We start from the raw sequence: 17,388 nt of genomic DNA, 5'->3' as shown, positions 1-17,388 counted from the left end.
AATTCATACATAAAACAGTCAAATGCTTCCCAAATAATATTACTATATACTGCCTAAATAATAGTTATACAGAATTTTTATAATACCACTGCATAATGTTCAAACAATACAGTCGTATACATCCCTAATAACACTGCTGTATACTGCCTAAATAAGTGCTCAGTGTTCAAAGACTTGTGTTTTAGAGGCTTCTAGGTGCTTTTCTTCCTTTCCCATCCCAATAATTCTGTTTATCTCCTGTCACCACTAAATCTTCCAAACTGAGCAATAGAAATTTGCGTCAATCCATATTCAGTGTGCCCACCTAGTGGTGGCTGGGGGGGTATTGTGGCAAGTAGAGCCATGATCCATTCTGATCCATTATTTCAGCTACTAGACACTATAATTTTGGCGTCCACCATTGTTTTATTTTTTTTAAGCTGTATATTAGATACACTGGTTAGAGTAACCTCCTGTATACACACATTGGTTGCTAGGTGTTACATGGAGCATAGCAGAATGCTCCAGAATATCTATGATATGGAAAACTGGATTCCTGGAAAACATCAAGCCAGGGAATAAAAAAAGAGCAGGAAATCATGGAAAGTGCCAGACGCAGAACAAAGGCCGCTCTTCCTCTGTGGTTTGTGGCTTGTGATTGATGTTTGGGAAGTGTTTTTATACCTCTCCACATTTTGCTTGGCCCCAGTAGGAGACACAATATAAATTTCAAGGTATATGTAGCCCCAGCTTTGGTGAAACTACACCAATAAAAACAATTCCTTAAAATGCCTCCATTAAAGGAACAGTCCATAGAGCCTATAAGAGTGTGTTCACATGGTGCAAAAAAACCTGCATGTTTTCATCATTTTTATTTCGTGTTTCATGTATTAATAAAGGCTTCACATCTATTAACTGCACCCAACGGTACCATGTGAATACACTCCTAAGGTACAGTAGTCAGGGTAGACTATCATGTAAAATCAGTGAATCCCCGCTCCCACAGGCCCCTGCACTCGATATAACTCAGTATACCTATTTTTATCTAGCCAAAGATACCAAATGCACCAAAAAAAAAAAAAAATTCAGCATTTGCTCAGTTAATCTACTTCCTTCTTTTGATCATATTCCACAACACACAATTATACCTAAGAAATAAAGAAATCTTCCCTTTCCTCCTTACTATCTGGTGCCTGGCTTTAAGACAACTCGCTGCAGGAGAAGAACAAAAAGATTGTCAAGCCCCACCCCTTGTCTGAGCTCCACCTCATTAATCAGAATACAGTCAAAGATGGAGCAGGTCAGTAGAATATTAACCTAAGACATCATAATACAAAAAAATTTTCAGACAGGGTATAAGACATCAAATCTTTCCCCTCCTCCTGACTATCCTGTGTCTCAGGATAGTCAGTTCACACTGTTTTTTTACAGGCGGATTTTGATGCGGAATCTGCCTCACATTCATTTCAATGGGAGTCACTAGCAGTTTTTTTCAGCTAGCAGAAAAAAAAAATAAAAAAAAAAATGACATGACGTAACTTCAGGCGAATTCCTATGCGGTTTTTGACGCAGTTTTTGAAAAAACTGCTTCAAAAACCGCTAGCAGTTTTTTTTTTTTTTTTTTTCCAGGAGAAGTTTCCAGGTCCATAGAGTGTGCTGGAGCAACAAAACCGTGACTAAAACCGTGTCAAAAACTGCGCCAAAAACCCTGTCAAAATACTATTAACTAATTCCTGAAGCAGATTTTTTCCGCCTGCAAAAAAAAACTCCGTGTGAACTGACCCCAAGACAACTGGCTGCAGCAACAGGACAAGAAGATTGTCAGGCCCTACACCTTGGCTAAGCTCCAACCTATCAGTCGGTCTCCAGTCAAAGATGGAGCAGGTCAGCAGACTTTTCCAGCGAAGTATAAGACGTCATAAGCAGCTTTTGTTTTGTAAAGGATCAGCGGGGTCAATCCAGCGTGACCGCTCCATATCTCCCCCTGGAGCACAAGTTCTGTCTAGTTAATGGGCATTGACGTTTTATAGTCTACTTAACATCCAATGCAAACAAAACAGATCTGAGTTGTGTTCTTACTGCCGGATCGGTCTGCTGCACAACGGGAATTTACAGCTATTTGACCAAGTTATGAGCGACATTGGCAATAAAATCTTAGCTATTATTTTCAGGTGAACAGAATAGAAAGGGTTAATTTTTTTAAAAAAGTGCACGGCCTGGAAGATATGAGGGTGTCGGTGAGATAGTCTCAACTATAACCAGGCAGTGTTGATCCAGAATAAGGAAAAAGGAACCCCGAAAAGCAGGTATATTAAGAGTGGTAAAGCCATCATGGCACCCCGATATGGTGCAGGATAATGCCAGTTGTCAGTGACAGTGGGACTCTGCAAAAGAAGGCAGGAATGGATCGCTGTATAGACAGTGCTCAATGAGTACAGTGTGTACAGCTTTGAAAGCCGCCATATTGTGATTTTCTCCCAAACTTGTAGTCAGGTGATTGCCATGTGCTGGGGCACTGCACGAGTGGCCGGGTCCTAGAGGACCCATATCAGTTCTGCACTGTATACTAGGAGGTTGTATTCCTCCTGGAACTGGGATTCATGTATCAGCCTCCGTTAAAGGGGGTAAAAACATTTTTTTATGACTTTATACCTCCAAAGGTCTATGACCAAAGACACAATATGTAAAAAAAAAAAAATAAAAGATGTAAAAAATTAAGACCATAAAAATAAAATAAAAAGAAAACCTCTACGATGTTCACATCACAGGTTATAGCCCCGCCCCCAGTGACTAAATATTTTAGTAGCACTTTTTGCTATAAAAACAAAGACGTTCTTTCTTTTCTTTAAGAAATTCCTAGACATTGAAAGAAAGAAAGTAAAAAGACTTAATGTCACAAACAAAGCAGACACAAGAATTATTTGAATGACCTGAAAACAACAACATAATAATACTAAAAAAAATAAAATAAAAATCTTACAAAAATAAATAAATTAAATAAATAAATAAATAAAAAGAAAATGTGTCTTGTCATAAAGTGGCATAGTGGATGGGATTCAAGTGACTCCCATGCCCACTTTGTAGTAAAAACCGTGGTGCACACACGCCGCGAATTGCAGCATGTCAATTATATCTACGGAAACGCTGGCGGTTTCCCCATAGATATAATTGTAACAAAGTGCGCAGAGGAAAGCTCTCTGAACTTTCTGTTTAAAGTGCTGCTGGAAGAACCGCGATGCATTGCCGCCACCGTTTTTCCCGCAGTGCTTTATTGTTACGGGACATCCTGTGGGGCCTTAGCCTTAAAAAGTTATTTCATAAGTCTTCACACCCTTTCAGTATATAGCCAGCACTATCAGATACGGCAAGACATGGCTGCTTAGGTCACACATGAACTTTACACCACCGATCACTAATGGTCTTCCATGTGGTGAACTGTATTTCCATGTTTTGTGGAATTGTGCAAAAGAAAGTGACTCATGGCAACGTCTCGGGCGACTTCTGTTTTCTTTAAGTGTGAAGAGCCTTGGCCTGTTTACGCCAGGCGTTTGCTTTTATTACCGAGGAAGAAGTAATACTGCGGTCAGACTTGGCTGGGATGGTCGATGCTGAGAAGGATGATGAGTAGATGAGAGACGTGACGGAGGTAACAGCCCTACAACAACATCTGCCATCCGTCTTCCTGATAGTACACCCATATACGGCCGGGCCTGGAGCGGGAACTTTATTACATCGCCTCCCTATACAAATATCTCTCCTCTTAGTCAGTGTGGACCTGGTGCCAAGCCTGAAATACTATCCTAATGCTGCCAACAAACGCCAAGCTACAGCAGGACTGCCTACAGGACATGGCGAGACGAGCCTACCATCTTCTCAGCGCCATAGACTGTATATCCATTGCTTGGTATATAGTAAACATATGTATATACTGCCCCCTGCTGGCAAACTAGGATAGGTTATCAGGGGTCCAAGATCAGCTTTTACACTGCGGCCTGTTCACTACACCAAGCATAGTGTCATACATTGTATAGTGGCTGTGCTTGGTGCAACTCCCTATTCATTTAAAAGGGGTGTCCAGGATCTTGGGTAATTGATACTGATGACCTGTTTACAGCTGGGATCCAACACCTTGACTACAATCCGATCATTTCTTTCAGCTGTCAAAAAGAGGTTTTTTAAGGGACTTAAAGGGGTTGTCCCATCACAAGGATCCTATCTATACTGCTTGATAATGTGAATGTAAGACTTTTTCTAAATACACTGCTTCAGCAAAACTGCTTTGTTTGTCCACTATCTTACTTTATTCTTTTTTTTTTTTTTTTTTTGACACATCCCTTGACTTATCTGGTCATAAGTCAAGTGATGTATCTGCTGCTCTGAGGGGGGGGGGAGGGGCTAAGTGCACGGGAGCGAGCCTGGAGGGGGGTAGTTTACACTTTGGGGAGAGGGAAGGGGCCACCAATACAGACCCGGCATCCGCTGTAATAGAGAAGCGGATGCCGGGGAGTGTAGAAGCCGGCACAGGTGAAGCCAGCAGCGGCAGGACCGATGCTGCTATTCCGGAGGGGGGGGGGGGAGCGGAGGAGCGGAATAGCAGCATCGCTCCTGCCGCTGCTGGCTTCACCTGTGCCGGCTTCTACACTCCCCGGCATCCGCCTCTCTATTACAGCGGATGCCGGGTCTGTATTACATTGTGAAGGCTGTACGTCCGATGCCTAGTGCATCGGCAGCGCACACAGGGCCAGCGGCATAGAAGCGACGACTTCTCGCCACTGGCTTTGCATATGTAACCCCGCCCACCAATGACGCAACAAAGCCGGAAGACAGAAGAATTTACTGCAGCGAAGACTAGCGAGTATGCGACATGGGACAACCCCTTTAAGTAATCTTAAGGATAGGTCGTCAATTATTAAGTCTGGAAAACCCCTTTAAGTAGTCAATCTTCTAAGACAGCAATGAGATTGTATGGGATTTGAAAAAAGTTTATCGTTTTCCAAAAGCAGTGCCATCCTTGTCCTGAGGTTGTGTTTGGTATTACAATATTGTAGGGCATAGAATGCTAGCTGCCGCCCCTGGACAGGACTGCTCATACATACATACCCCCAACACTACTCAATTTCAACAAGCATATGGAGATAAGCGGCCATTATAACAATATGGCAAGGGTGTGATGATGTGGGACCATTGACTCCGCCAGAAAACTGGTGAAAATAATGGCAAAAATCTACACCAGCTATGAGGCGAGATGGAGGGTGCACCTTGTTTATGAGGAGGTGGGCCCCTCAATGTAAGGAAGCCTTCACACGGAGTAACGCGCCGCTCATTTTGTCCCAAATACACGTATAAAAATATACGTGTAAAATCTAGTAAGCCATTGAGTTCAATGGGTTTTTTCTTCGTATAACGTGCGTAATTTTGGCTTACTAGATTTTACAAAATGAGCGTCGCGTTACTCCGTGTGAAGGCTCCCTAAGTGAGGCATACCCTTCGCCAGCATAGGGGGTATGGAGACTGGCACTAAAAACACCGGCCTTCAAAAATCTCCCCTATTGGGGCAGAATTCTGAAACAGTTGTAGTTACCTGTAGCAACCAATCACAGCGCAGCTTTCATTTTAAGGAGTGGAATACAAAAAGAAAACCGTGCTGTGATTGGTTGCTATGGGCAACTAAGACAGGTTGCTTTTAGCCCCTTGTAATAAATCTGCTACATAGGCTATGGTGTATATTTACGAAGACTGACATATTGAACGCCAGTCCTTACAGCCCCGGCAGTGGTGGAAGAGCCGCCTCATTTATAAGGAGGTACACTCTTCAAAGATGCGGCTGATCCTCCACCGGGCTGTGAGCTCCATCTTGTGGCTGGCATATATTTCAGAGTGATGATTTTCGCCATGCTGGCGTCATTGATATTAAATGTAGCGCAACTGTGACGCCATTTTCACAATGTAGGCCTCAATAACTAATACAGCAACCATACAGCTCAGCCTTGCAACGCCACGGTACCTGTCAGAGACATTAGTCAGTACTAACATCACCGAGGTGTACATCCAAACAAGTGACGTGAGAGGAGATTAAAGTCTTTGAAGAAATCACATTTCACTTCTTATTGCTTCATGCTGCGGGTGTTGGCGTTGCGGATTAACGTTTAACGTCGGCCAAAATGTAATTCTTCCCAGACGTGCCAGAGATCGGGTTTCTGCACATAATGAAATACTCAAATCTGCGTGTCTGGGGGAGGCTGCAATCTGACCGGGCGCAGAAATTATAAGGTGATGTCAGAGCAGGCGACGTGAGCGTGTACAGGATGGGTGAGGTATAACTGCTCTGCTCTATTGAAGTGAATGAAGCTGAGCTGCAATACTAGACACAACCTGTGGAAAAGTGTGGCACTATTCAGGGAAAATCAAGGTAGTCATGTTTATCGAATCCTGGTCAACTCCACACGTTGCAGAAGCTCTGCGTGTTTGACAGTTACAGAAATACAGAGAGAAAAAAATGCTGCTTATTACAGTCCAAGGAAAGTGTACGAGATTTTGTTTAACCCCTACCTACTAGTAGCATTTTTCGATTTTCGTTTTTGAATCCCACCTTCCAAACCCCATAACAATTTTATTTTTCCGCTCTCAGAGCCATATGAGGGCTTAATATTTGCGGGACAAATTGTTCATCATAAATTCATAATGGTACCATTTATTATTCCATACAATGTCCTGGAAAGCAATTCAGAAAGGGGTGGAATTGGAGAAAAACTGCATTTGTTTGACTTTCTTATGGGCTTTATTTTTATGGTGTTCACTGTGCAGTCAAAATTACATGTCACCGCTGTTCTATGTTTCCGTATGACTCTGGGCAGGCATGTCAAACATGCGGCCCTCGGGCCGCAAGCGGTCCTTTACAGGCATATCTGCGGCCCGCACAAAAGTCTCAAACTTTGTCTCTAAAGTTTAGGGACAAAGTTTGAGACTTTTGTGCGAGCCGCAGATGTACAAGGAAAGTGAGCTGTGGATTGGGGCGGCCCTGCTGGACGCAGCGCTGCTCCAGCGGCCGCCCCTCACCCTTCGCAGAGAACAGGTCTCCCTGCCTGCTCCGCTCCGCCCCCTCCTCCCCACACGCCGGGTGACGTGGCCACGTAATCAGGCCCGCACCCGACGTGTGCCTGCGTCCTACGCGGTCTCACAAGACCGCTGCGCAGGCTGAAGAGCAGAAGCAGGTAGGCTTCTGCAGAAGAAATTGTGATTTTTCAAGTATTTAACCCCTATCCTACAGATAGGGGATAAATACTAAATTTATGATGATGGGGGGGGAGGGTTGGAGTGCTGGGGAAGGGTTGGGGTGCTAGGGAGGGGGGCTTTTTGATGTCTGTCTGGCCCTTCCTTGTGCTTGAGGACTGTTTTTTTTTTTTCCCCACCCACCATGTAATTCTTTCGCTTGGGGGTTAATTGGAGCATTACAGTCTGTAGTGCTCCTATTAACCCCCAAGTGCAAGAATTGCAAGTGGGTGGGAAAAAAACAGTCCTCAGGCCCAAGGAAGGGCCAGACATCCAGAATCCCCCCCTTCCCCAGCACCCCAACCCTTCCCCAGCACTCCACCCCCATCATCATAAATCTATATATATATATATACGCCGCGTTATTTTGCAGCCGTGATTTTGCGGCCGCAAAATAACGCGGCGTATACGATCCAGGCTCCCTTTGAAATCAATGGGAGCGTATACGGCGCTCAAAATCTCACACGGCGTATATGTGCCAGGTCACGTGGCACGTTACTCCGTGTGAATGCACCCCAATTTGTATGGGTCACAGTTTTTTTTTTACGTTTTTTTATGAATTCTAGGCAAAGGGAGGTGATTTGAACTTTTAGATTTTTAATTTTATTTTTATATTTTTTAAAAAAAATGTTTTTCAATGCCACCTGGGGACTTGAATATGCGATACAACTGTCCGGTGGGTGGGCAAGATTTTATACTTTGGGGGTGCTGATATGTAGGAATACCTGCAATCAGAGTGAACTCTGATTGTGGGTATTAGCTCCCGGTCTCCCCTGTACATTACAGCAGAGACCAGGTAGCTATGGGGCCACTCATTGAGGATAGGTCATTATGTGGGGGGGAAGGGGGGGGGTACCCCTGACAGGAAACTCAGCCCAGTCCAGTCTCATTTTCTGCTGCTGTACCATATGACCGAAAATTATGTCATCACGTTTGTTACAAGCGCCACGGCCCCTTCAAATTGCTTATTTCTGGGGGTCTCGGTTGTCAGACCCACACGGATTACATATTGTTAAGGAATCTAAGGTCATCAATATGTATTTCCAGGAATCAAAGCACATAAAAAGCACTGCCCCCACCTGGCTCCTGGATGACATCACTGGTGACTTCTCACCTGCTGTACACAAACCCTTAATTGTTCAGCATAACTGTATGTCAGTCTTCACTGCAGTTCTGGAATTGTATTCACGAACCAAGATGATTAAATATATTATCTTAATCTGTAGCTTAACCTCTTACCTACACATACCCCCTCCCACTCTTCCTGGGGGTACTTAGTCATTAATAATTCACTAGAATGACCCAGAAATAACCTTCCTGAATGTAAGAAGAAATCCTTCTATTTCCTGGGTAAAACCTCAGTTTTTTTAAACACGTAGTCATATTTGATGCTTTGTATATGAGCTCCTTATGGTCACAGGGTTGATCCATGACTTCATTCAGGGCCTTGCATAAGTTTTCTTCAACCTTGAGGTGTCCAAACTGAGTTTGGGTCCCACCTGGACATTACATGGGCCCTATCTCAGTTTCTTGCCCTATGGTTTCTATATCAGAGATTCAGTCGGACGATTTTTTCAGTTTTTTCTTGTTCCCATGCTTTACACTGCAGCTTATCTACAACAACCACCCAACAAGTCCTGGAGATGATATCTACATTATTATATATACCTCCGGTAACGTTCCACATCAGGGTCTTCACGATAGAACTCTAGACCTCCATGTCTCATGGCATCTTCTGGGTTAGCAAAAGCCTGTTATAGAAGGCATCAAGATATGAGAGTATTAGTAAAGGCAGATTTATGCTTTTTTCACAAAAACAGCGCCACCAATCTCCTCAGTCTTGATCTGGAATTGCAGCTCAGGCCTAATCAAGTGAATGCAATACCAGACACAACTCATAAGGGCTTCCTATGTTTAAGCCCATGCACACCTTTTCTATGTAAAGCCTCTTATTTAAGAAAAATAAGTAAAAACAATTTTTAAAAATCTTTAAAAAAAATAATCAAAATTTAGTATACAGCCCACATGCAGACCAATGTGTTTCCATGGTTACAGACTACAAACCAGTGTATTGTGTTTAATCACATTGTTAGTTAAAGGGATTCAATCATTAAAACTGAATTTTTGTGTCCATAACACATAGGAATAGCCTTAAGAAAAGCTATTCTTCTCCTACCTTTGGAGGTCTTCTCTGCGCTGCCGTTTGGTAGAAATCCTGGTTTTCATCAGTATGCTGAGTTTTCTCACAGCATTGGGGGCGGTTCCCAGCCCTCAAACAGCACTGGGGGCGTCCCCAGGGCTGCAAGAAAACTTTCCAGTGACGGCATTTTCTTCCTCTGGAACGCTCTCTCCACTACGTGTTCTTTCGGGAGGCTTTTTTTCTGCGCGGAATCTAATGTGGATTCTGTGCTAATTCCACATGGATTGGCGTCAAAATCCATGCAGTATCCACGCCATTTGGCTTCGTGTGAACGCACCTAAGACTATACACACCTTTTTTACCTAATGCATCTAGAATTAAAAAAAATAAATAAATCTAAAAAATATAAATTTGGTGTATCCAGATCCTATTTGTCTCCATGGTAACAGACTACCACTATGTCTTCATGGTAACAGACTTACAGACAAATTAGTGTATAGTTTCTGATCCTGCAGTTATATTTCATCTACCCACTGGCAGAGGCACACTGTTGCCCAGATCGCTCAGTAAGGGCCCCTTCACACGGAGTTTACGCGCCGTGTATTCTGTCTACGCGCTGTGTATTCAGTCCATTTTACATGTGTAAAAATACACGTGTAAAATGTAGTTAGCCATTGAGTTCAATGGCATGTTCGTATAACGCGCGTCTTTTTTGTCTGACAATCATATCTCCTATACCTGATATATTATGTCTACCATGTGACTTTTTATTATGATTACTACCACTGTTTTTTCTATATATTTATCTATGTATCTATTTATTTATGTTTAAGTTTTATCATGTTTTGATTATTGATTTTAATTCTAGTATTTGTGTTACTGTATATTTTAGTGGCCTGAAGAAGACATCCGCCCGATGTCGAAACACGTAGCCGTTTTAAGCTGTTGTACATGTCCTTGGAGCAATAAAACAGAATCAATTCATTTTAACCTTGCACATCGTTATTTTTATTTTCAAGTTTATTACAGATTTTGCTGGCATTAGTGCTGTCAGTTCTCGGTTTTTCTATACATCCTTTCCATTTTGCATCACCATCCACTGTGTGGGACGGTGTCCGGGTAAGAGCTGCAATTGGCCTGGTGGGCTCCTGACTGGAGTCTACTATAACCACCAGACGGGCGCCAGGTCACCATTTTTGAACTTCTCATTGCTGCAAATGCACATACAACTGAAAGCTGTCAGTGTAGGCCTACACTTACTGCAGAGTGTGATCTTTGTCCCAACGCAGGCCCGATGGCGCAAGTCATCAGCTCCTGCAGTCAGAGGAAGGAGGACGCCCAGCGGCTCTTCATGGGAAAGTAGAATACTGTGTGGGGGGGTTACTGAGGAGCCTATAATACTATGTGGGGGGGCGTACTGAGAAGCACATAATACAATGTGTGGCGGCGCTTATTGAGGAGCATATAATACTGTGTGGGGGGCATACTGAGAAGCATATAATACTACATGGGGGGGGCGTACTGAGGAACATATACTACGTGGGGGGACGTACTGAAGAGCATATAATACAGAGTGGGGGGTTGTACTGAGGAGCATATAATACTGTGGGGGGCGTACTGAGGCGCATATAATACAGTGTGGAGGGTGTACTGAAGAGCAGATAATACTGTGTGGGGGGCATACTAAGCAGCATATAATTCTGGGGGGGGGGCGTACTGTGGAGCATATAATACTGTGGGGGGCCTGCTGTGGAGCGTATAATCTTAAAAATTTTTAAACTATATTTCGGCCCTCCAATGGTCTGAGGCACAGTGAACTGGCCCCCTGTTTAAAAAGTTTGAGGACCCCTGGAGTAGAGTAACAGACTTCAAGATCAGACAACATAGGGGCCATAACCATGAAGACACATAAGCCTGCATTGGAGCTGTATACACAAAACGGTAGGATTTTTGTAATTGTGACTGTGCAAATTTACTGCCTTTTATTTTTAGAGGCATTGGAACAATACAGCTGTAAAAGTCTACACACCCTCTAAATCCATGTTCTGTATAGAGATCTACTTGAGATCTGAAGTCTGATATAATCCTTCTTGGCTCTTTCTTAAAGGAGAGACTGATGTAAAGATTTACTAGTTGTTACACAGTAACTCAGCTCTGACGCACTCCATGCACCACTTGTCATCATCAATTACTGAACAGTATATACAGTGGTAATTTACAGTCAGTCATGTAGACATTGATCGCAGATTAGGGAGGCAAGTCTTTATAGTTTAGTAGTTGGAGTTAGCAGTAACAGGTTATGAATGTAAGAGACAGGAGGGGATGACCCAACGTGAAGACCACCATATCAACCTAAGGACCACCACATCTACCTGTGTATCACTACACCTACTTGAGAACCATCACATCAACCCGAGGATCAACGCGTCAGTCCAAGGACTACCACATTAACCCAAGGAGCACTACATCTACCCTTGGACAACCACATCTACCTGAGGACAATCTATTAACCTGAAGACACCTCATCATCCTGAAGACCATCACATCCACCCGTGGACACCACATAAACGAAAGGACCATCACATCTACCAAAGCACAATCAGATCTACCCGAGGACAATCAATCAACCTGAGGATTACCACATCTATCTGAGGATCGATGCGCCAATCCAAAGATCACAACATGAACCCAAGGAGCACCACATCTATCCATGGACAACCACATCAACCTTAAGAAAACCACATCATCCTGAGAACCACCACATCGATTTGAGGACCATCATATCAACATGAGGGCTACTACATCTACCTGAGAACATGAGATCAAGATGGGGAGCACCAAATCAACTTTATGGCCACCACATCTACCTTAGGACGCCAAATCTATTTGTGGACTACCATGTCTACGTGAAGACTATCACATCAACCTGAGGACCACCATATCTTTACAAGGACCACCATATCAATCACTACATCAACTCGAAGACATCAACATGAGAACCACCATTTCTACCCAAGGACAACCACATCAACCCAAACAGTACCTAATCAACCCGTGGACCACCAAATGTACCTAAGGACACCACCACTTCTATCTAAGAATGCCACATCCACCTGAGGACCACCATATCTGCCTGAGACTACCACATTAACACCAGGGACTGTCACATGTACTTGAGGATACTAGATCTAACCAGGAAACACCACATCAATTTGAGAACCACCATGACTACTTGAGTACCATCACATCAACCCCAGGAACCAGCACATCAACCAAAGTTCCTTGAGCTAAAGCCAAGCATGGCTTCAATAGGAACAGAAAATATAACGGAAGCGCTTATATACATATCCTTTCTTCTAAATTCACTCCTGACTTTGGCTCAAAAAACTGCAGCAAAATCTGCAATAAAAAAAACCCACAGCTTTTGGCAACATGTAGTCTCAGTCTTACTCTGAAAAAGATCAGGGGCCGCTGTCTATTTTATTCTAGTTATGAATCCAGCTGCTGGAGAGGGGCCAGTGTCTGCCTGCGTATGTCTCATCTAGAAGGGATATGAACATTGCTCCCTTGTGTAGATCAGCTCTGTAAAAACAAAAATACTTCCTCCCTCCCCCCAGACATGTCCAGTACTTAGTGTTTGTGTAGTCATGATCTCTACGAGGACCCTATTGTCTCTCATGACATGTAAATAGTTGTACTCTTCAGGAAACAACAACTAGGGACTTGGATGACTATGCTTTGTGACGTCCCTCTATTATTCCTCCTGGAAATGTATGCTTAAATTTACAACTGCTTGTGTACTTGCATGGTGTAACACCATCCAATCAGTGTTAAGAATGCCAGACTCTCTGTAGTGACGCTACCGATTTTTTTTTTTTTTTTACTGCCCCTGAAATGGGCTTTGCAGGTCGGATTCCACCTGAAGATTGGTCATGACTTCTAAATTTTCTTTTACCTGAAATATCAGCATGTCTCACATTGATATAAATGGGAGAACTGGGGAGAGTTTTTTGAGGCACTTGCAGAAAAGTCAGTGTGAACATACCTTATGTAGTCACAGTGGTGTTGACGCCTCTTGTGGCAGTGTGCACGTTACCCAGCAGAGGGAGACACTGAGCCCAGGAGATGGCTCCTCCCACAATTAAGACAATATCAAACCTGTGCTCTGTCCTGAGGCATGATGGGAGTGATATTAAAAGCTTACAAAAGGGATATATAAAGCCTTATTTTTCGCAAAACTCTTCTATACTTGACTTTGTGATGCCGACCATCTTATGGATGGTCATATTTATGGGGCTGGAGCTGCCCTTTCATTCAGGCAGTCATAGCATAACATGGGTGACATGTCTATTACATAAGCTTCCTCTCTGTGATCTCCCACTCATCACTTTCCTGCGTGACCTTCCCAACGTTATATAATACAAAATACACAAAAGAAAAGATAGCGGAGCCTCGGCGATGACTTGGAATTGTTTTTTTTATTTTTATGGGTCTCGTGGGTAGTGGAAAATCCAGTCCTCCCTGCACATCTGTTTTCTCTCACAGTATCGCAGCCACACAGAATTGATAATCATCTCCGCCAGATAACATTACACCCAGCTCTATCGTGTATACACTCCTAGTCAGTCAAAGAGGCGAAAACTTCACCAAAAACTTCTCTACCCCATCAGAGCATGCAAGGGCCACTGAACTGCCTGACCTGCTTGCTGTGGCACTTAGCTTTGCTTTTAGTAGCCACTAGGGGGAGCTCACTGCTTACGGATTTAGGCTACGGCAAAATGGCGACTCAAAGTCTCAACATTCCCTAGGTCGTATTGAAGCCCTAGCCTTATAAGACACTCACCAAGTTCAATATTCTGAATATAAAGCAATATGTAGTCAGCACCCCTAGTGGTCGCAGCTTGCAAACAGGATTATATCATTTTCTACAGATACTGATCACTCTATGGTGAAGGTGTCTGGAGGTGGCCATTATAATGGATCACTATATCACACTTGTTGCTGAGTAAAATGAATTGGCCACAAGGCCCAGCTTGAATTTTTGCCCCAGTGCTCTCCAAGTCCATTTCTTAAAGGGGTGTCACCTATACACTTAATGGATGAGTGAGGGTCTACCATTGATCATGAGAATGAGACTCCCTGGCTTCCCTGTATGAATGGAGTAGTGTTAAATTTATGTTACCATCCTCCATTCACTACCATGGATCGACCCTATAGAAGTAAATGGAGTAGCGGTCGCACATGCGCACTAGCCATACTTGACAACCTTTACATGTTGGCCTCCAGGAGACCAGATGTACAAGCCACACCATGAAAAGTTTGATATGACCATGACTCTTTTATGAAAACCGAACCTTAGGGTGTGATACACCTACTTTGGTGACTTTTTTGTGATCTGACCAGCAGATAAAGTGCCCATATCACAAATATGACAAGAAGCCCAGGACGTGCAGAAGTTTTCCACTGGGCCCCAAAGATTTGCCCATTCCATTTTGGGGAATACAGCGCTGACAACTGCATCTGAAAACGACAAAAAAAACTCCAACACCTCACATTTTCACAGATCTATTTTGTGGCCTGGTCTGGCACAGTCTATCATGTCACATGAAAGGTGTGAATATGAGAAAAACTGACAACGTATGGCGGCATGAGTCTCACGAGGGGATCTGTCTTATCAGACTGCTTGAAGCTTCCTTCCGTTCTTTATTTCTTCTGTGATAAGATGTTAAGATGCTGCAGATATGTCTCGCCTCAGTTTTACAATATATGTGTGCAAAAAATAAGCAAAAATTATCATGAGAAAATGTTGAGCATAATGAAAGTGTAGTCAGTGTCATAAATGTGGCCGCTTCTCTTCTCTCTACAAGCAGGATGTTTTATCATTGCAGATCTGTAGAAAGTTATGCTTGATCACAGTAGATCTCTATCTGATCCCTGCGGCGGCAAATACTATGCTGTATCAGAGGACAAGACTGCATTTACTATTACCCCAGGCAACAAACTAGGAATACCGCATTATTTAGTCATTGTGGCCCAATGATTCACATTTACTCCATGTATTACACTACTACATTATCTTCGAGAGATAAAGCGGCAAAAACATTCAATATACCAAGGAAAATAACCCACAATAACATGCCCGCATATCTGATCCGCCCTAGGCACTTGCCTAGTTCGTCTATATAGTATATATAGCTCTGGGCGAGGGAGGGTTAATAACTCGTTAATTGTTCAAAGGCCGTGAAAGTGGTGGGGGGAGGGAATCGGACCTGTACAGGCAGAAGAGGTATACACAACAAGTATATTGGAGGAGAGATGCCCTGGGCAATGTTCTATCCAGAAACCTCAGGTCCTTCTATCTTGTGGAGGTTACTGTGACTGAACATTAGGCAGATCAAGTACACCCCTTCACGACAGCAACGCATTCCTGCCACTCTGCAAACATGGTTCAGAAATGGTCTGAGGAACATGACAAAAAGATCATCCCCAAATTCCCCAGGATTAATCTGAGGGATCATCTGTAGGACATGTTGGAAAGCAAGTTTGATCTATTGAGACCTGACATCGTATTTTCTACTAAGATCTTGGTGCGAGTTATCACAGGATACCTTCATGGGTCTTGGAATATAAGCCTTGAGGAGTCTTTTGTTGGCACATGAAGAACCTAACCATTATCAGGTAGTTGGTTTTATTGTTATGGTGCATTGTTGTATCTGAGGGAATAAGTTTCCTCAGCATGTCCATCACTATAACCCGACACCTCGCCATTATATTCTGCCCTAGTTACTAGTTTTATTTGTGGCATATACTGAATAAACAAGTCTGATTCATCGAGACCCTTCCTCATTTCTGTTACTAAGATCTTGGTGCTGGCCAGATACCACAGGACTTCATAGGTCTTGGAGTCCTTGCCTGGATGAGTCGGATCTCTCCATAGAGACCCCAGCTTACAACCACGTCCAAGATCGTGGCTCCAGATACTAAAAGACACCTTCATGGTCTTAAAGTCCTTGTCTCAAAGAGTCAGAGCTCTTCTGGTGGCGTAAGAGAGGCCTACACAATATCAGGAGGGTGGTTTTTATGTTGTGGCTGATTGTTATGTAGGGAAAAAAGTTTCTTCAAATTGTCCATCACTATAACCCAACACCCCACCATTATATCTTGCCGTAGCTACTAGTCTTATGTTTGGGATGTGCTAAAAAAAAAGTCTGATCCATACAAGACCTCACTCACTTGTACTAAGATCTTGGTACCAGAGGAGACCTTCATAGGTCATGGAGTCCATGCCTCAATGAGTCAGAGCTTTTTGGTTGGCACTAGAGAGACCTACATAATATGAAGCAAGTGCTTTTAAGGTTATGACTGACTGTTATATGCAGTTCCTCAACATGTCCATTGCCATAACGTAGCATTCCCCACATTATATCTTGCCCTAGGTAGTAGTATTATAAAATGGCTTCTATTACCAGGGGCTGACCCACTTTTCCTGCTCGCCTGCCTCTAGATCAGGTTTTCGGCAGGCGAGCAGACGTAATGTGACCTTTCACTCACCGATCTGTACCCTGGGTGTGGAAGATAGGGATTACATGCTAATACTACTATCTTAGCACATCAAAGATCCATGGAGATGTCACACAATACACTAAAAGAGTAGAGTTACCATGGACCCTAGAGCTACTTTACCTTCTGAATGTTCATTAGATGTCATTTTGACAATAGCAGCTATGCTATCCCTTAGAAAAGCCATCTACGTGTCTACAACAGTACCTGCATAGTCACCCTCACTGCAATAGGTGGGCATTGGAATGGCAGGTCCATTGGGGTCAAGGAAACAAGTCATAAAAAAAGTTTTAAACTTGTAATTTCTGAAAACAATAGACAAAAACCAATTATGGCTTCTAAGGTTATATCTGAGGTTACTGAGCAGGTGTATCCGGTATCTGCTCTACTGGCTGTTTGACCCTGACCCTTGTAACATCATTCATCTCTGTTGTTGAATT

General features: G+C 43.2%; 1 protein-coding gene across 1 annotated transcript in view; it reads right to left on the bottom strand.

Annotated features, from left to right (window-relative positions):
- The window catches only part of PTGES (prostaglandin E synthase), a 33,859-nt gene that overhangs the window by 14,643 nt on the left and 1,828 nt on the right, over positions 1–17,388 (bottom strand). Inside the window, exon 2 of the mRNA XM_075259035.1 lies at positions 8,917–8,999. Coding sequence (XP_075115136.1) covers positions 8,917–8,999 — 83 coding nt within the window. The remainder of the gene's footprint in view (positions 1–8,916; positions 9,000–17,388) is intronic.

This window comes from Leptodactylus fuscus, chromosome 11 (assembly GCF_031893055.1).
Source record: "Leptodactylus fuscus isolate aLepFus1 chromosome 11, aLepFus1.hap2, whole genome shotgun sequence".
NCBI lineage: Eukaryota > Metazoa > Chordata > Amphibia > Anura > Leptodactylidae > Leptodactylus > Leptodactylus fuscus.
This window is presented reverse-complemented; position numbering and strand designations above follow the sequence as displayed.